At 43.2% G+C, this 21,545-nt stretch overlaps 1 protein-coding gene and 1 non-coding gene across 2 annotated transcripts in view; both read right to left on the minus strand.

Annotated features, from left to right (window-relative positions):
* The window catches only part of FBN1 (fibrillin 1), a 298,186-nt gene that overhangs the window by 180,190 nt on the left and 96,451 nt on the right, over positions 1-21,545 (minus strand). The window contains exons 6-8 of the mRNA XM_036261442.1: positions 21,047-21,145; positions 11,068-11,163; positions 8,473-8,568 (exon numbers count right to left, since the gene is read on the minus strand). Of these exons, the coding sequence (XP_036117335.1) occupies positions 8,473-8,568; positions 11,068-11,163; positions 21,047-21,145 (291 nt within the window). The remainder of the gene's footprint in view (positions 1-8,472; positions 8,569-11,067; positions 11,164-21,046; positions 21,146-21,545) is intronic.
* Positions 6,442-6,599, minus strand: LOC118622597. Its single transcript, XR_004958092.1, has one exon. It is a non-coding gene; the product is annotated as a U1 spliceosomal RNA (small nuclear RNA).

Genomic DNA, 21,545 nt, shown 5'->3' on the forward strand with positions numbered 1-21,545 from the left:
GGGAGAGTCATTGGTTTACTTTTAAATACCAACACAGGTTCTAATTCTCCAAGACCGTTGCTTTCTTAAAAGTTGGAGCAGCAGCAGGAAAATTGGAGACTTAATTGAGGCCATAGGTGAAGTGTTGATGTTACCAGAAGCAAAGTTCCAGGGCTGTGCTGTCCAATGGCCACACGTGCCTATCGGCTGGGCCAGATTCCGGTACGGTGTCATGCACGCACCAGGTTCAAAACCTTAGTCCGGGAAAAGGAATGCAAAATATCTCAGTAGTTTTCAATACTGAGGATCAATGCAATGAAAACTTTTGGATACGTTGGGTTGAGTAAAATATATTATTAAAATCAATTTTATCTGTTTCTTTTTATGCGGCTACTAGAAACGTTAAAATTATTTACATGGCTCACATCACATTTCTGTTGAGTGCTGCTCCTGTGTTTTGAGCACCCGAGACTAAACAGTGGTCACAAAAACAAAAAAAAAGTGGTCCAAATAGTAAATGGGGCTACTAACTTACAAAAACTAGTTTCATTGTTTTAAGTTTAGAGTGCTGAAAAGAAAACAAACGGTCTTTGAAGATGAAACCAAGATGCTAAATCTTTGATCAAATTTAATAGCTGTATTAAATTATTTGCTTTGATAATAGAAGAGGATATTCAAATGGACATTTCTGTTGATGTACCAAGACAACAGATAGCACACTCTAAATCACGTGTGACGCTATGATCAAGATTTTCAAAGAAGGTGATGACAATCTGATCACATACCAAGAGTGTCAATGTGTCTGAGGCAGTCAGGGACAGGTGGGGGTTACCTGGGCGAGAGCTGAGCCATCATGAACTCTCTCTGAGAAACTGGTGGAACCACATTATGATGACAAGTCATGAGGGGGCTTCCAGGAGACTGCTCAGGCTACATGACATTTATCGCTACAGTGTGTAGGACACTGGGGACTGTCTAATGATGGAGACTGGATGGTCAGATGCTCAGACATGGTTCAAGGGAGAGGCTGCTACTGCCTAAGTGGGTGTGTACCGAGCAATTATCATGGTAAAAAAAAAAAAAATGCATGAGTGTCTTCTGCCAACTAGTGGTGGGCACTGCAAGGGACAGCTGAGGTGGAGTGGGCTTGGATCCTTCTCAGAGGACCCGCTGGAGCAGCAACGAGGCCTCAAATGGCTGGAGGTACCACTGGATGAAAGAAACTGTAAACAGCCAACAAGAACTAGCTCACCACAGGGAAGAAATTCTGAAAGGAACTGAAAAATTTCATCCACCAGCAGTGGGAAAACTGGCCCAGTGAGTGGGCTGAGAGGGACAGACAGTGGGAGGCAAAGATGAAACAGCTTTATAGGAGCATCCCCCAGCCCTGCGCATTCATACCAGGCGTGTGCAGCCACGAGAGACAGGGTAGCCTATGTTCCCTGCGTGCATACAGTCACTCACCCACGAAAACTGAGTTCTGTGTCAACAGATGTAGTTCCTGCAACTATTCTAGGAAAATCAAGTGTATTCAATGATCTTCCAACTGCCAAGTGTTGCAATGCCGCTCTAGAAGCATGGTAACACTTCGGGCGTCCTGCCTCGGCACACTGGGCCCGGGTTCCCGTTTAGACTGGGTACCAAAAGTGAGGTTCACAGAGGGCTTGGACATATTTTCGTAACAACAGTTTATTGCTTGTTACCTTTATGAAAAGAAAAAAAAAAAGATGCCTAGTTCATAGAGCTGTGCCTCCCAAAAGCACATTGAGAATGGGAGCTGGCCTGCGGCATTTACTCTGGGAACTTTCATAATAGCCACCTACGATGTAAAATTATGTAAAATTTGTGTCAGAAACACAGTTCTGTAAACCTTACTTCCAGAGAGAGAGAGAGAGAGAAAGAGAGAGATCTACATTTCAGTAATGCCTTCCAGAAAAAGCTCCAGGAAAAAAAGTCATGAGAAAATCAGCCCTGATTCTGTGAAGCATTCTAGATAAACAGCCTCTGTAAGAAGGTCATGTTCCTGGCTCCTCATACAAAGTAAATGTATCTGAAATGCACAACCTGGTTATTATGTATTGAGATCATTATATGTTACCCCTTCCCATTCATCAGACACAATGCAACTTTCCTGTACTTACAAAATAAATGCTTATCAATGGTTTAAGGGTTGTTTTTTGAAAATTGTTCAACGAAATCATTTAAAAACATCTCTGTGCAAAATCATCAGCTTTTTATCATTAGAGAAACTAAGTTATGATAAAAAAAAAAAACACACAGTTTCTTAGAAACCAACTGCACATATGAGGATGTAGATTTAAAAAAAAAAACAAAAACACAACTTGCCCTGGATGGTTTGGTTCAGCAGTTAGAGCATCGGCCTATGGTCCAGAGAGACCCAGGTTCGGTTCCTGCTAAGGGCACGTACCTCGGTTGCAGTTTGTCCCCGGCCCTGGTTGGTCATGCGGGAGGGGATCACTCGATGTGTCCTACGTCGATGTTTCTCTCTCTCTCTCTCTCTCTCTCTCTTCCTCTCTCTCCCTCCCACTCTATCTGAACAAAAAATGGAAAAATGGCCTTGGGTAAGGATAAAAAAAATTAAAAAAACACAACTCTTCCAGCTCCATTAACACTGGAATTCCATAGGAGGCGAGCCTGGGGAACAAAGGCTTAGCCCCCTTCCGTTGTTCCATTTCTCTGACGGAGTGAGAATTACCGCAATCCTTTCATTGTTATTCTCCTCCACATTCGCCCCACTGTTCTCTTCCTTAAAGCTATCAGTTCAACAATGCATTCCCTTATACTTTATCGACTAATAGCCAGCAGAACAGCCAACAGACTTTCTTGATTTGGCAAAACTCCAATGATTGTCTTCACAGTTTAGACTTGGGTAGGAATTTAACGCCGAACACACGAATCGGAATCCAGAAGGATCCGTGCCCCTGCTTACATTCAGACGGCACCCGTGACGACCTCCAGATGGAGGAATGAGAGAAAACTTGCTGTTATGAGCCTTCCTGCTTCCAAAAGGCTTCGTCCTCTGGTTCACATAAAGTTTGACATGAGAACATTAAGCCGATCCCATGTGCTGTAAGAGCCACGCAAGGCAATTCTCCTTGCTGCTTTTTCATCTAAGTCCAGTTTTGACCCCACACAACTGCAGTGTTGTTACAGAGGACACTGTCTGAGGCTGCTTCTGAAACCTCAAATGCCTCCCAGAAGGAGAGAGAGAAAAAAAGAGTCACATATTCATGTGAATGTATTGCTGACTCTTTCAAGGTAATTCCCTCAAAGCGGTTGCAAATATGGTTTCAACAGTTGTGATATTGTAGGAAAGCCATATAACCCTCCATGGTAACTGCACCAAATGACAATATTCACTTTGTGTGTCTCCAGTTAAGAATGTGGGCTCAGCCCTTTAGAGTCCATTATATAAATGGACTGTGAACAGACAGGGACCACCCTCTTTCCATGAGCGATTGTTATCTTTAAAATATCAAAATCAATCAAACAGAAAAATGTTCAAAACCCTGCATCAGATGCACTGAGAAATACTCAAGACTTTTTCCCTTGGCTTTTAAAATGATTTAAAAGCAACTTAACTCTACCGGAGATTAAAAACCACGTACCTAGCCAAATTTCTTGAAGGGCTTTTAAAAAAATCTATTACTTCCACATTAAAACTCATAGTTCTAGGTTTCTTCTATTGTTCCTCAGAAAACTCTCTGTGGTTACTAATGACCCCTTACAAGTGAAGTCCAAGTATAGCACAGTGATTCCATGCACAGGTGCATGAGCCAAACTGGCTGGGTTCCACTTTTGATCATACCACTTACAAGCTGTCTGACCTTGGGCAGGCTATTCGACCTCTGTCTGCCTCTGTTTACGCCTCTAGGAAAGAGGGCTCATTGTAGAAGCTTTCTCAAAAGGTTGTTGCGCATCACCAAAGTACAGAGTTCAGCACATGCCTGGCACACTCTGAGTACCCAGTACCCATCAGCTCTTGCTCTATCAAAGGGCCTCTTTGTGATTTTCATTCTTTCTTGACCCTTTGAAGAGTCGAACGATTGCCAAGCTATTTCTTGAACGGCTTCTTGCGTTTGGCTTCTTTGGCTCAACGCTCTCCTGGTTCTCTTGGTGTTGTCCCAGTGTCCTTCTGTTCTTGACTCCTTCCTCAAGCTTAGTCATCATGATCCCTCCCCATCGCCAAGTTTAGGTCTAGCTCCATCGCTCTCTCTTTTTTCATTACCTTGAGGAGCCTCCTCCACTCACATGATTCACTGTGTTTAATATAAGAGGATTTCACAAGATTTTAAATGGTCTGCATTTTGAGGCAAGATGGCAAGAGAAAGTGGGATTCCACACAGCCTTGTTGACAGTAACCATGGCAATACAAACTAGCTTGTGTTGTCATTGCCAAAACAGGCACTGACCTCATTTCAATACTCATAACAAATGCTAAATGCTAACATACTGCACCACTGAGCTTAGGCAACGATTAGTCTTCCTGATTAATCAAGGCCCAACCAGAAGGCAACATGGCGGGGGGAGGGGGGGTCAGGAAAACCATAATGCATAAATATAAATTTATAGAAAATAACTATAAGAGGAAGAACAATGAAAGAAACTTAGGGTATAAAAGAAAATAAAAGTGATTCCATCTTTGATAGAGAACATGGCAGGAAGCAGGAAACTCCAAAGCTCACAAGGGCTTGGAAGCAAGCTAAACAACTAAATGGCAGGAGGTGTTACAACAGGGAGTGGTGGAGACTGGGGCAAGCTGAAGAAGGCAACCAAAGGCACTCACAATCGGAAGGTAAAAATGTAAGTCCAACACATCTCAGGCCCTTGCTTTTCTTCCTCTAAGTGTAGAGACTGGAAATAGTGTCACTGTTACCTGCCCAGTGAGGCTGATGAGTCACAAAACTTTTTTTTTTAAATATTCAGTTTACTGGCTAAAAGCTACAAGGAAGATAAATTGGCTTCCTAACCTCATTGCACTTGCTGAGTGAATGTTGTGATTCAGAATTCAAACATGCATCCGCTGTTCATCTCCACCACAAACCAAACCACTATGTTCATGGATTAAGATTCACTCACTGGTTGAAGTGAGCCAGAACCTGCCAGGATTGTCCCCAAAGTGTATTCCACGCTCGTATTGGCTCTCTGGGGTCGTTACAGGTGTATAATAGTTCCAAGATTTCTCAGGGACAGAGCTGCTTATTCTAAGCAGGAGTTGTAGCTGACATTTTGTGTTCCCTTCTCTGTGTACTACATCATGACAGGAAGCTGTTGGTGTTTTGTGTGTTCACTGCTCCTTGGTCTGGGTCAGAACATGCCTTCTTTTCTGCATCCTTGCCAACTGAAAAATGACAGCCTCGTGTCGCTAAAAAAATCATGCTTGTAAAAGATGGGGCCAAATTCAATTAGGCATCAACACTGTAAGCTGTGCATATCATAAAACCAATGAGACATACCCAGGATTGTCACAAGTGAGCACACAGCAATTACTCCCAGGTGATGCTTATTCATATCTGATCATCATATCTCCAGGGTTTCTGGTGCTTTAAAAAAAAGTCCAGTCCCACGTGTATTATGTGCCATGCATCAGGGAGAAATAATAATATGAAACCATAGTTGCTGCTGAAGAGCTTCCTCTCCAGTGGGGTGGGGGGACATGAAAACCTGCTTCAATACCATGTGCGTGTCCTATAAAAAGAGGGGTGCAGAGAGCGCTAAGGAAAAATGCAGGAGCACCAGCTCAGCCTCCTGGAAGGAAGAGAGGAAATTAGTAAAGCCTTCCTGAGAGTTCATTTTTTTAAATAAAAAGTCACATCCCAATGAAAACATATTACAATTAGCCTAGGTAGTTAAGCAACTTAAGAAACCAGCCTAGGTAATAAGCAAGGTATTCAGTACACTAACTGACCATCAGAAGTCATCCTGACCATGCGCCTACACGTCGGTAGGCGTTCGTCCTGACGGTTCTATGTTTTTATTAACGACTCTGGAAATCACAAACATACATTTGAGTAAAAGGACATATTGCCTCTATTCTTTAAAGAAGTAATCTGATGACTTTCACAAGAGCAGAAAACAGTGAAGAGTCTATCAATGGAGATACAATTCTAGAATCTGAAAGACTCCCCTCTCCCAAGTGGTGTAATGGGAGTCTAATGAAGGAAATTATACTCATGTGTCACCCCTCCCATGGAAGGTCCTGGACTATATTCGTGGGTGGAGCAGGCAAAAGGTAATGATTAAAGAAAGCCTTCTTCCTGTTCCCAATCTCAACTACTGCAAATGCCTGAAAATCTGCCATTTAGGGACCAATTTTATTTAGATACCGTGAGGATCCTGTGGGAGCAACATATATTTAACCTCAGTGCAAATTTCAGGAGGTGAGCATTTACAGACACTCCAAACGTTGGAGAAACCCCTGAGTAATACGCCACTTTTTTTCAGGGGAGAACGCAAACACAGTCCCCCACGAATTGTGCAGTGGAGTTTCCCACCCTTGGGGAAATCGCAGGGGTCAGCACACCCGGAGTGCAATGGACAAGCCTCACCCTGGGGAAACCACCTTCGTGATCCTGGCATCTCCCCTGCCAGGTAAGTGTAATGTACCACTTCTAATTGGTAGTTTAGTGACTTAACCCATTCACGTCATTTCTTAGTCAAAAAAGCAAGTCGTTAAAGAAATAACTTTGGAATAGCTAGACACCATACCTTCTTTATTTTAGATTGTGTTATTATCAATACCCAAACTAGGAGCATCAATATCCTTTGCAGAAAATTATTAGTCATTTTCTTAGATGTAAAATGGCCTATAATTTCATCTTATTAGTGATTTTTTTCTAAAACAAATTGAACCTAGTATTATCATCTCGAAATTATTTTTACACACTTTGTCTCAAGTTACACATGAACTGTTTTAATCTCAACAATTTAAGTCCTACATCTTCATTGAGTAAATAACAAGGCCACAGAATGATACTACCTAATCGAAATATTTGTCTTTATTACTCTGGATAGCATTTGATGAATATTAGCTCCAAGTCAATAAAAATACATCTATGCAAGTGGTGAAGAGAAACAGTTTTAAGAAAGGGCTCCAGACCTGGCCAGTTTTGCTCAGTGGTTAGAGCATCAGCCTGCGGACCGGAGAGTCCCGGGTTCAGTTCCCGCTAAGAGCACGTACCTCGGCTGCAGTGTGTCCCCGGCCCTGGTTGGGGTTGTGCGGGTGGCAACCACTCAATGAGTCTCTCACATCGATGTTTCTCTCTCTCTCTCCCTTCCCTCCCCCTCCTGCTCTGTCTGAAGATAAATGCAAAAAATGTCCTCGGGTGAGGATAAAAAATATATATATTTAAAAAAAAAAACAGGAAAGGACTCCAACATGGAATCAACTGCACTGTGCAGGCCGAGAGCCCTCAATGCATCCACCACGTCAGCAGCACACAGTGGTTTATCGGCAGAGATACAAGGTGAGGTATCCAGTGATCATGAATTCACCCAGAGTCACTTGTTAAAACATGTATTCTTGCTTTATCAGCAAATAACTGTGTAAGTGAATTGGTACAAATAGAAACAGAGAACAATTTCTCATATACCACTCTCTGCTCTTTGTTTTTAAATAACATAGACTGAACATCTACTACTGAATCTTTACTTTCCGTCTTAGAATCAAAAGATCTTTAGACAACATTGGATAAAAGTCATGGTTGCAGTTTAAAATGTTCATGAGTATTTTTCAGTGAATACTCTTCATGGGTATTTTTGCAGCTTTGTATGAAATGAACCCTCCGAACCTTCACTTAAACAACTAGGAATGGTAAGAAAAATGGCCATGACTGTGGACACAAGGTGATCAAAAATGCCATAGTTCAGAGGGTGGGCAGGAAATGCAAGCACGTCACATATCTCCATACATCTCATATCATATGAATGTGTTCAACCTTCTCAAACGCAGAAGTGAGGATGACCACCCCCTCGGCAGGCTGCAGTGAGCACCCAGAAAGCCACACACCTGCAGCAGCAGACACGATGTTTCCACATGAATTCTGATTGCTGAGCTTGTATGTCGGTAGTGCCTCCAACAGGCCCTAATAGATTTGTAGGTGTGTTTTTCTTCATCCTAAATTCTTCTCTTTCCATGCAGATGTTTTGTTCAGACCCATTATTTCTCTGATTTACTAGAATAATAATGAACTCAAGCATTACCCTTATGGAAAGTTCTCCTTTTACCTTGATGCCATCTGGTACTGATGCTCACTATTGCCTCCTGGAGTCCACCGGAAAGAATTACTGAATAACACACATAGATTTAGGGCCACTCTCTTGTCACCCTAGGAACCTTCCCAGTGACCATTCGAAAAGCCCCTCAAAGTTTGGCAAAAGTCATGAAGTAGCCACACAAACCCACTGTGTGTTTAAGTCAATAACAGTTTCAGCCACCAGAACATCTCTATACCAGCTCACTTTAAAGGTTACCTCGTTCACACTGGGGTCCCGTGAAGCCGTAAGTGCACGCACAGCGATTGGGGGCCACGCACCTGCCTCCGTTGAGACAGCCGCTGTCACAGACCGCTGGAAAAGAAGGAGAGAGAAGCTGAGAAGCTTTCCCTTAGCCTGGCTAACGGAGTAACACGCACTGCCCCCTGAACCGACAATGATAATGAAACATCTAAAGAGTCGCCCTGGTATGTGTTTTAAACAGTTACTCTACAGTTCCAGCTCCTTGGACAGCCCTCGGTCAACTTGGGTAAACTGCCTGGAAGAGGTGAGTTTGTGCCTGTGTTAATGCTGACAGTTTCTTTTCCAGAAGCTCTAAGCAATGCTTTCAGTTCTGATCTAAACCTCAGGGGGAGGGGGACGAGGTAACGAGGAGGAGGGGAGGGGCGGTGGGAAGAGATAAACCAAAAAACGTACATACGTAGCCAATGGACACAGACAATAGTACCACACAGGCGGGGTGGGGTGGGAGCAGGGACAAAGGGGTCAATGGGGGGAAAAGGAAGAGACATCTGTAATACTTTCAACAATAAAGATAAATTTTAAAAAATAAAACAAAATGGTAGTTTATAAAAGACGTTACCGAACTCAAAGATACAGAGAACATTTTGATGGTTGCCAGGTGGGGGGTGACTAAGGGAATGGGTGAAAATGGGGAAGGAATTAGGACATACAATTGCCAATTATTAAAGCAGTCGTGAGGATGTAAAGTACAGCATAAGGGACACAGCTGATAATATTATAATAACTGCATGGTGTCAGGTGGGTACTAGACTTATTGGGGGAATCACTTCATAAGTTACTTAAATGTCTAATCATTGTTGTACTTGAAACTCACAGGAGCTCAGGGCCGTTGCTGTAATAAATGAGTTAATACATGTCAATGGTCTGAAAATGCGCCCAGCACGTAGTAAGCACAGAGTAGATAACCACAGATGCATGCGGTTGCTCTGGGTGTGGTTGTGGTATCCACTCCCCTTCCCTGGCTCTACTTTGGACAGAGACATGGTGTGCAGAGAGACCCTAAAACCTGACCCATGACCTCCGTTCCCACCTTCTCTCCCTTCCCCTCACTTCCCTTCGCACTGAGGCTTAGCAAAACCACAGCGCCTGCTTGGTCATGGTCCAGTACTTTGGCCTATGCTGGCCATCTGCCCGGAAGGCCCATCTCCCACCTTCTCACAAGTGAACTCCTAGCCGACCGCCAAGACTCAGCTCAAGGGCGCCCACACTGGGGAGGTTGTCCCGCCTTCCCGTGGAACTGTGGTGGGCTGCACGAGACTCAGTCACTGCAGTGTGTGGGCAGTCACGAGGGCGTTATACACATTGTAGGTTATTTTTAATAGTAAGAGTAATCGTAACAACTACATATACAATGGCAAAAATTGCAAACAACATGAATAAATGCCTATCAGTAAGAATTTATTAAATAAACAGTAAAACTTCTACATAATGAAGTATTATGCAACCATTAAAATGCATTTTTAAAAGTTTAGTAACAGGGAACATACTTCCAGTGGAATATTTAGTGGAAAAGTAGTATGAAAATGTATGCACAGGAGAAGATTTCATGTACCAAATATGCATTAAAAGACTAAAGTTAATATGTGAAATGATGGGGTTATGGATAATTTTATTTTTTACATTTTTGAACTTTTTCCAATTTTCTGCAGGGTAAATGTCTTTGCCTTGGTATAATAAAAAAGTATATAAGCTTTTTAAAAGGCATTTTTGTCTTCTGCAAAGCACAGGGACTAATAAAGAGCAAACAGTGTTTGCACAATAAACAGTGTTCATGAATGAACCAAGACTGAACTCCGTGTGATACCCATTGGAGTAGCAGAATCTAGACTGGAAAACAAGAGAGAGGCAGACACCGCTGATTACGAGAAAGGACATGTTGAGGAGAAAGATGAGACTGATTTTTGAAACACTTTATATGAGATGCTTCTGGAAAATTCAGGTGCAGAGGTTCAGCAATGGAAGGTATACAGCTGGAACGAACAATTCTGCACCTTCGCTGGTGATTGTCAGTCAAAGGGATGAGGTAAGAGGGGTTATGAGGATAAATGGGAGAGGGAAATGAATAAAACCACCCATCCCCAAGGTACCTGTCAGAAATTGGGTGCTAAGTGTGCTGGGTAAGTGACCTGTTTACCTAAAAGAGTCACTGGACATTGCCCTGGCCGGTTTGACTCAGCAATTAGAGCACTGGCCCGTGGACCAATCAGTTGTGAGTTCAATCCTGATCAAGGGCATGTACCTCGGTTGCGGTGTGTCCCCAGCCCTAGTCGGGTCGTGAGGGAGGCAGCCAGTTGATGTGGCTCTATCATATCGATGTTTCTCTCTGTGTCTGTCTCTCGCTCTCTCTTCCTCCCTCCCACTCTATCATATGATAAAAAGAAAAATATCCTCAGGTGAGCAATTAAAAAAAGAGTCACTGGACATCTGTGAAAATGTCATGTCTCAGGTAATCAATGAGAATCCATCAGTGCTTATACCTGTATTCTCTGGGTCTCCATGTCTGCCTCCATGGATTAACAGTGAGAGCACGTGTATCTGAGGTTTACTTACGCTGCCCACAGTGAGTCCCCATGTATCCTTTCTGACATATGCAGTGGTCGTCGCTGCAGCTGCCTCCATTCATACAGCGGATATTACAGTGCTGGACTGGAAAAGGAAAAACGAAACAAAGATGATTCAATTTTGCAACTGAAGTCCCTAGACTGCAACAGTTCACAGAAGTTGATTTGTAGTGATTTAAAGAGAAACTAGATAATTTATCAAGATTCATATATGTATACAAAAGTAGCCTGACTGACAATGCTAAACATGTTATCCTTTGTGTGTGAAATAATTTACCATACACAGTAATTGCTTCTTTGATGTTGACTCTAAGCATGCTAAATGACTTCCCTCATTTAGCAGAACTTAGCCACTCAACATCATTTCTGTCATTTATACCAAGAAAAGGAGTGTTTTGAGTAACCATATGAGACAAGCTTACCACCGCAATAATGTTTCTTTGAAAAGATTTAGAACGCCAGGTAGGTGCCCAGGAAAACAGAATGACAAAGTCCAAAGAACTCTGTCAGAAGAAATTTGAGTGGCAACTTAAAAAAAAAGGAAAAATCCTACATCCGCATTTAGTAACGAGATGGCCTGATAATGGAGAAGGCGGGACTTGGCTTAGAAAGAGCTGCTTGCTTCAACTGTAGCTTTAAAATAAATAAGACCTGTGGTGTCTGAAATCCATTATTTATCACACTGTCACCTGCAGAAGTAGGGTCTCTAAGGCCCAGCACAGAGGGACCACAGGCAGGCTGAGACCAGCAGACCCTAGAAGGAGCTGGAGTAAAAGACACCTACACACCTATGAGCGGGACAGCAAGGTCCGGGCTCTTGTTTCCCGAGGGTTTAGGCTGTCTCTGTTTCAGTCATTCAGGCATGCGAAGAACACTCAAAATCCTAGGCTGTTCCTTAGTTCTCCAGAACCAGTAACTACCCTACTTGGAGAAGACTGAGGGCTTGACTGAATCCACCATTAATCCTCGCTGACACATCCCTCTACAAGGAGGCCAGGACCAGGCATGGGAAGTCTGGCTTACTCGGCCCTGTCCTCTGAGCTGTGGGAGTAAATTCCTAGGGAAAAAGCCTCAACAATTTTACATAAGAAGAGACTCCTTCTTCGGTGTAAGAGCCAGAAACCAGCTGCTTATGTTTGTTCTTCTGCTCAGTCTTCCCGGAGCACAGAGGCCAAATCTTCTCCCAGGAGCAGAGGGGCCGCCTCCAGCAGCCACCTCCTTCAGTGCCCTTGTGAGGATGCTCCGCACAGCATCAAAAAGCAGCCGCTGACTGGAGGAGAAAGGGCCATTTCCATAGGAGCTACACAAACCTCAGCATGGCAACAGGAAAAGGAAGGTGTGCTAACTCAGTGCTTACTATGCCTGCACAGAGCACCAAAAAGCGAAGTCAAGGCGAAAGTGGTGCACCTTTGCGAGAACATGTCACACGCTCACTGAAATACCCTCAAAGGCTCGCATCTCTACGGTAGTAAGAATGACGTCCATCTCTCAGCATTCAAAGTCCTCCCCAGGAAGGCCCCCAGGGCTCCTTTGCAAACTGCTTGTATGTCCTATGACTCGGTCCCTGGCCTACTTACCAGCCATTCATTCACTCAACAAATGTTTCTGAGTGCCCACTACGTGCCTCCTAGATGCCAGGCACTTTGTTTGTGTTCGTCTCTTCATGGCCTCCCCTCTTTGGCCTATCTCTTTGCTTCTTTGACCCTAACTCTCAAGCCCCAACATAAAACATACACAGTTCTCACCAAATACTGAAATTGCACCTATCTCCAAGACCCTTTCATCTTTTCTGATTTCTTTTCTCTCCCCTCTCCCCCAGTAGACATGAACCCTCTTTCCTCTGACTACCGAGTACTCTACATGTCCCTTTTTAAACCTATATAACCGCCCTGGCCGGTTGCTCAGCGGTTAGAGCGTTGACCTGCGGTTCAGATAAACCTATATAACCTTTTTTTTATCCTCACCCGAGGACATTTTTGCATCCATCTTCAGATAGAGCAGGAAGGAGAGAGGGAGGAAGAGAGAGAGAGAGAAACATTGATGTGAGAGAGACACATTGACTGGTTGCCATCCACACGACCCCAACGGGGGCCAGGGATGAACTGCAACCAAGGCACATGCCCTGAGCGGGAACCGAACCTGGGACTCTCTGGTCTGAGAGCCAATGCTCTAACCGCTGAGTCAAACCAGCCAGGGCAATATATATGTATATATATAACCATTTTTTAAAGTTATGTCTCCTATCCCCAGCCCATTTGTCTAAAAGCTTCTTGAGAGTGGGAAGCATCATGATGGTTGGTTATATCCCCATAAATGCTCAGCATAGCCCTCGTTTATGTGTAGATGCTGTATAAAACTTTGCAATATTAACATCTATTTAGGTAATCATGCTACCTGATGACATTAAGAGCTATGCTCAGCAACGAAGACTGGGAATGTGCCCACTGTGTCCTGAGCACTCACACAGCCCCAAGTAGGTTGCTATTAAAAGTACTTTTATCTTCATTTCCCCCCGTATAAAAGCAGAAATAACTCCTTTGTTGGAGAATTGTTATAGAAGTCAAGCAACCCAGGAAATTGATTAAAACAAACTGTTATTTTAGGCTCCTATGATTCCATTAAAACATCTCAGCCAAAACGCTTTTTAACTAAAAAACTATTTGCAAGTACACAAAAGAAATGGTTCGGTGAAAAATTTGGACAGTATTCTAAGTAGGTCAGGAAAAGGTGTATAGTTGCTTTAAAATTTGAAGTTAAACTTAGCTTCATCCTATCTTAGCAAAACAGTGAGGACTGGGAAAAGCACAGGAAATGATGTCATCTGTCAAGCAGCAGAGGAACTCAACCCACAAACTGATTTCAATTCAAGTGGCTCATGCCAAAAGCTAATTTCCATTCCCACATGAGCAACAAAGCCATTTAGCTACTTTGAGATAAAAAGGCTAACTGTAGTTTAAATAGTGACTTTACGTTATGTGTTCAAATTAAAAAAATAGAATGAATTCTTCTTCCCGTGAAGAATGGTAATTTTACATTTAAATATAATTTTTAAATTCTCTTATATGCTTTTATGTATTTTCTGCCCTGTCTTTCAAGTGAACCTTTTCTAGCATAAAATATCCATTCTCCTTTAAAATATAAAACCACTGGACAGACTTGTGAAAAAATAAGGCATGGTTAGTTTGGTGGTCCAAATAAATCAATGAACCATGAGTCCTTGGCCTAGGGAAGCCAGCTCATCAATAGATAATAGATCTTAATCACATCTGTTCTGCCATAAACGTGTTTACCAAAAAAACTGCATTATTTGTGAGTCTCAGACCTATGGGGTGAGCAAGCACACCAGACCTCCCTACACAGCAGGAACAGGTTAGAGAGTATACATACACACCCTGGCTTTAGTTTTTTACTGAATTCTGCCATTGACGCCTATTCTACATTTACTCTGACGTGAGCAAGAATTCCAGATGTCTGGCAATTTGAAGACCAAGTTCTACGCCTCTGAATAAGCCAGTTGAAAAATAATAGTTCTACTTAAATCCATCAAGATGCTCCAGATTTACTGGATACTCCAAGTACCTCAAGTCAGAAGGTTTTCCTAAATTCAATCTGTGTTAGATATTACTAGAAACTGAAAATATAGGGGGAGTCCAAATGTCGGTGTGCAGGCCCAGGCTGCCTCGTGGGAAGTGAGGACTTCCCCTTGAAGACGGACTTCCCCTCAAAGGGTTTTCAGTAAGGCTCTCCATCCTGGAACCAACAGAGAAGGTTGCCATTATCCTGGATCCATGTAGGGTCCCCACTAAGTTGTATGTTCATTCCAGATGTCAGTCATTCATGAACACTGAATGACTTCCATTGGACAGACATCAGGAAGAATAGAAGAAACGTTCTTCAGATCACAGCCCAATGCAAATTAATTCTCAAAATAACCAATCGGAAGAGAACAAGGTGAGCACACTCCTGGAACCGGAGATGCAGGGCTGGCGCTTAAGCCCACATACCCAGGCGATGGTTTTCTTTGGGATGCATTAGGTTGGAAATGATGCCAGAGACCAGCCGTTACCTTGGCAGGCACAAGGGGCAGACGGAACATTGGGAGCAATTTGCAAACAAGCATGTGTATGGCAAGCAGGTGATTTTAATTTGGGAACTAGGAAAAGCACAAGACGGACACGTTAAACAACTGGAATGACTTCTGGACCCTCCCCCTAAGACAACAGTCCACAGGGGCAACCACAGCCACTACGGGACAAAACAAGATTTCCACGGAAAAGAATACCATTTTCTTAAATGCATAAATATCCCATGCTGCCTACAGACACACCACTCAGAAGAGCAACTTCAATGAAGTATCTCAAAAAAAACCTAACAGAGCTGGAAAAGGGCCAGAGAAAGGCAAGTTCCATGATAGCAGTGATAAGGGCACTTCCAGACAGGGCAGACTAGGAAGCAAAGAGCTCAACTGTTTCTATGGATCAGTCTGAGCAGATTCTACCGACTCCTTTCCTCTCCATCCACCTAAATCCCACACGTCCCTGAAAGCTGTTCAGAGGGTCACTCCTTCCAGAGAAGCTCTGGCACTTCCCATGCTTGAGAAGTCATCACAGTTTCAGCACGTGTTTGCACCACACCCACTGCTCCAGAATTGTTGCTGTGGCCTTCTCATACCCTCAGGTTGGACTCATGGTGGGAATACAAGCACCCCAAATTCTCACTGCATTTGAAGTGAATTGAAAATGACAAAAGTTAAAGCGTTAGGGTTTCCGTGTAGTAAAGATGTCAATACTTCTCCAACTGGCACACACGTTTAATACAATTCCTATCAAAATCCTAGTTTTACAGCTGCAGACAAGATGAATCTAAACTTCATATGAAAAGGCGAAGGAAAGAGAATAGCTAACACAATCTTTCAAAAGAAAAAAAAAGGGAAAGGAATTAGTCCACTCCATTTTCAAGACATCCTATGGCTACAGTAATCAAGACTGAGTGGCACCGGAGAGGGACAGGCACATGGACCAGTGGAATGAAACAGAGAACCCAGAAATAGACCGACAAAACTACGGCCCACTGATTTTGTACAAAAGTGCAAAAGTAATTCAATGGGCAAAGTATAATCTTTTCAGAAATAAATGTTATTGGAGCAAGTGGACATCTGTAGTTACCCACTAAACCTAGACCTCTACGTCACATCTCATACAAAGAGCATCTCAACGTGGATCACAGCTGCAAGTGGGAAATGTAAAACTGTATGTAACTTTTAGGGGAAAAAAGGAAGAAAATTTTAAGGATCTAGGGCTAGGCGACAAGTGCTTAGACTCAACTCCGGAAGCACTATCCACTGAAAATTTAATAAACTGGACTTCATCAAATTTAAAAACTTTGACATTCCTGTGAAAGACTATTAACACATTAAAGCCCTGGCCAGTGCGGGTCGGTTGGCGGGGCATCATGCCGTGCACCCGAGGGTTGCAGGGGGTGTGCAGGAGGCAGCCGATTGATGTTTCCCTCTCGCATCAATGTTTCTCTCTCCCTCTCCCTCTCCCTTCCTCTCTCTCCAAAAAAGAAAGAAAGGAAGAAAAGTTGTTTGTTTTTTTGAAAAAGCAAGCTACAGAGTGGAGGAAAATGTTTGTAAATCACATATCTGACAAAGGACTAGCACTTAAAATATGTAAAGATCTCTCAAAATAGTAAAATAGCAAACAGCCCAATTAGCATCTAGGTAAAAGACACAAAGACACATTTTACTCAGTAAGATACACAGGTGACAAACACATGAAAGGATGTTGAACATCATAAGCCAGTTGGAAAATGTACATGAAAACCACACTAAGCTATCGCTACATACCTGTCAGAATAGTTAGAATTAAAACCGGTGACAACACCAAAAGCTGGTAAAGATGCAGAGTTGCTGCATCTTTCATAAGTTGCTGGTGAGAATGTAAAATGGTACAGCCACTCCACATAACAGCCTGGCAGTTTCTTAAAAAGCTAATGTGCAATTAACTAACATACCACCCAGCAATTGCATTCCTGGGAATGGGTCCTAGAGAAATGAAAACTTAGGTTCACACAAAAACCTTCCAAGAATGTTCATAGTAGCTTTGTGTGAATAACCAAGAGACTGTAAATAACCCAGATGTCCTTCAGTAGGCGAATGGCTAAACAAACTGTGGTACATAGTGTGTACCACTACTCAGCAACAATAGGGAACAAACTGTTGATACATACAACCAGAATGCATCTCCAGAGAAGTATGCTGAGTGAAAAAAAGAAGTAAATCCCAAAGGTCACGTACTATGTGATTCCACTGATAGAACGTTATTGAAATTACAAAGTTATAGAATTGGAGGATCGATTCGTGTTTGCCGGAATTAAGGAGAACGAAGGGGCAGGAAGAAATGACTACAAGAGAGCAACAAGAAGGAACCTTGTGGTGATGAAAATGTTCCGTATCCTGACCGAACCGATGTCAATATCCTGCTTGTGGTATTGTACTAGTTTTACAAGATGTGGACATGAGGGAAATTGGGTAAAAGGCACCTCAGATCTTTATGGAGTATTTCTTACAACTGAATGTGAATCGATAGTTATCTCAAAACAAAATCCTCTTAAAAAGCATAAAGAATGAAACAGGATGAGCATAAAATTGCTCTCCAGATTCTAGAATATAAAACTTAGGGAACATCTTTTATAATATAGTACATATTATTATAGAAGATAATCTATTTTACGTCATGTATATTTAAGAAGAGTTTAGGTAGTTGATGGATCAGTCAACTGTGACAGGTGTTTATGAGAATGAGGATTACTCAGGACCCACCCAGCCTCAGCGGCTGACAGAGGGTCCTCACAGAGCTGGAACTTAAGTCTAGAAAACCCACTGTCTTCACCTCTTCTAGCCAATCTTCCCTTTTTGTCCTGGTGCCTCAATGACCAGCGGCAAGACTCCCGATCGATTCGGGGATGTCACGTCCTCCTGGTGTCTAAAGAACTGCAGACTGGCACTTTGGACCTTCTGGAAATGCGATCTCTCATTCAGACCACTAAGAGGTCATTTCCTACTTTCAGAGTCACAGGACACTCAAGTCAGAAACAACCTAAAAGAACAACCCCCCCTTTTCACTCTTTCCATTTTCAGATGAGAAAACGAAGGCCGCAGAGGGCCTACCACTTGCCCAGGCCGCCTCGACGCCTATCACACAACGAGCATAACATTTCTAGTAGGAAAAACTGGTAAGATGGTCTAAATTGACCCCCTTTGCACAGAACCACAGGCAGTGAATGCAGACATTGCATGAGTCGGGTTATCCTTCTGGTAGCAAGAGAGTTAGCAAAGTGATCTATCCTCATTTATTGTCTACCATACCGTGGCCAGAAATTCTACAGGAAGGTCTAGACAGCTCTTCTCTAGAACATCACTTCAAAAGATCCGAAATGAGTTCCGATCATCCTCAGCTGCCCTTCATTTAAGATATTCTGCCATCTTTAATTTTGCAAGCTGTTTAGACAATATTAGTTCATGTAGAGTCCAAACCAACGATATAAAAGGCTCCGAGTGCCTTGAAGATCCTGATGATCCAAATCTTCCTCCTCATACTACTCTCATCCACAAGCTACTTGGGGACTTTGTCCAGTGTTCAAGCACCACAGATGGACCCAGACCTCTTCAGAGAACATCACCCACAAGTCTTACGTTTCAATCTCTAGTCTAAATCGGGCCCCAGGACTTTACCACTCCTCCTACCTCACTGCTGGCTTGAGGCCTACAAGGACCATAGTTGTTCCCTCTGGTCTTCTCAACACTTTGTTTCCACATCTCATGACCGACATGTCCTTACTTGACAGAAAAATCATTAGTAGTTCATGCTATCACTGAAGACCAGCTGGCTCTCAGTTTTGCCTTCTGGCTGTATTTGCTTCCCCCAAAAGAGTGCAGTGTTCTTGGTTGGTTCAAGGACCAATCTGAGAGATGGGTCTATTCCCAGCTTGATATGTAGATTCTGCCCCCAACCCTGAGGCTCCCACTCCTCAGCAGCAGCCTGAGGGTCATCCTGATGGGGATGGGGACGTCCAACATGTTCCTGTGCAGCCAGCTGACCTCTCTGCCTCTTTCTATTCCCCCAGCTCGGGTGCTCTTGATATGTCAAATGAAACTTCCGTCGCTTGGAGGACATACTTTCCAAACCAAGCTGAGATCAAATAAGAATATGCTATACCCAGTGCAATAAGCAAATGGGTTTCGGCCTAAGGTGTGTGTGGGAGGGGCAGGGGGCAGTTTCTGTCCCAACCTACACCTGCCTGTGTTTGGTCCTAGGCTGTCTCTGCTTGGTTTCCACCAGAAAACTTCTGATACAATCATTTAAATGTGAGTCGTTAATTTTAGAAGTAATTTCAGGAAACACTGATAAGAGTGGGAAAGTGAGACAAGAAAGAGAAAGAAGCTAATAAAGTACACTATCAAGCCTATCTTACTGTGGGCACGAGGAGAACTTCAGGAGACAGTGCAGACTACACCTTATAGTTATGCAAACTGAGAGGCAAGGAAGCTAGGGCACTTTTCCAACACTCTCCATCTGTCATTACTTAAAAGTTGCTTCCAGGGCCATTAACCGCGCCCCCACCCCCACACCCAGCCTTTCCATCTTGCCCTGCAGACCTGGCACGCTCCCTGGCCAGGAAAATTTTACAGAAGTCTCAGGCAGAGTCATTCGTGTTCACCCATGAATGCCAAGGTATGTGAGCGGGCACCCAGAGGGTCTGCGACCCACCACTAGGTTGCCTTATCCTGCTAACTGGCTTACAAGAGCCATGCTTAAATGTTAGGACTCTGAATGGGTAATGAACCTTGACCATGCGGATGTCTCTACTTGCAACAGACAAAAGAGAAATAAATTTATTCCACAATACTTTTCCTTAAAACCTGGTCAAAAACAGAACACAATGTAAGGTGAGTGTATTCTTTCACTAGAAATGAATGGGAAATTGAAAAGGAACCTAAGATTTTTGCCTTGGGGATGGTCAAGATGTTAAGGAACATGAACTTCAACTTGTTAACAACCAATTATGACTCACCTCCTTCCCAACCGCCATATTTCCCCTAATTCACTGCTGAGGACCCCCCATTTAAACAAGCAAGCAGCTCCGGCCAGTTTGGCTCAGCAATTAGAGCATCAGCCTGTGGACCAACGAGTCGTGGGTTCGATTCTGGCCAAGGGCACATACCTTGGTTGCAGTTCATCCCCGACCCCGGTTGGGGTTGTGTGGGTGGCAACCAATGTGTCTCTCTCACATCAATGTTTCTCTGTCTCACTCTCTCTCTCTCCCTCCCTCTCTCCCACTCTATCTGAAGATAAATAGAAAAATATCCTCAGGTGAGGATTAAAAAAAAAAAAAAGAACAAGAAAGCAAAGGTCCTGAGGAATGAACTGAAAGTATGTGTTTGGCTCACAGAATGAAAAGGGCGGTAAAATTCTAAAAGGGAAAATACGTTTGTGCTTCATGATAAATCATCCCCAGGAACTGCCATATGACTTCTTACATTTCTTCTTGCAAAAGCAGGGGCTTTTAACAAGTGTTTGATCAGATTCATAGTTCAGTACCACAGGAAGAATGCCTAGTTCCCTTGAGCCAAAATGTTCATTAAACAACCACTTCATTGAGCATCTTTTATGGTGTTTGCATTGGAGATACAAAGAAAATAAGGCAATACCTACACAGAAGAAGGTCATAATCTTTATATTACTGATAGTAACTCTGCCCCATATAGCAATTTCCCTATAAAGAGTGGAGGGAAACAGAAGGCCAGACTCAGAAAAGCCATTCCAAGTAGTTTGGGCAAAACAGAGAAGGCAGATGTTCTAGTGAAAAATGTATTTCAGGCAAGAGAAAAGCCAAAAGCAAATTTAGGAGAAAATAGGGCGTAACCACATAAAATAATATTATATATAATAACATGTTATACTCACTGGATCTGGAGCCACAGGAAGGAGATATCTGACCAGATGGGCAAGTGCACATATTTGGCCTAGAACAAAATCCATCCCCACAGGAATGCCGGCAGATGGCTGTGAATGAAACCAGAGTTCGGTTAGCGCTCGGCTTTAGCACACAGTGCTTTACAGGGACCCTGGGCTCCGGGATTCCTCCCTAACTCTGCCATGACTCAGGTGACCTCAGGCCTAGGTTTATTCATCTGTGAAACAAATCTGTTGGACTGAATAAACCTGGCTGTAAAATTTGGTAATCCTTGGTCCACGCCAGTGGCTCGCAGCCTCCCGGCCTATTCTACAGCACGGCCTCTCTCCAGAAGCCCCCGACAGCCTCTGAGGGGAAAACAAAACAAACAAAAATCCTGTATCTCAACATACGTCTGCACCTACAAGCGTTCTGTTTTTATATCAGCTTTAGGATTTAACGATATAAAAATTACCAGTATTCTTAGAAGTCTGATTTATCATAAAGGTT

Source organism: Molossus molossus, unplaced genomic scaffold (genome assembly GCF_014108415.1).
Source record: "Molossus molossus isolate mMolMol1 unplaced genomic scaffold, mMolMol1.p scaffold_m16_p_1, whole genome shotgun sequence".
Lineage (NCBI taxonomy): Eukaryota > Metazoa > Chordata > Mammalia > Chiroptera > Molossidae > Molossus > Molossus molossus.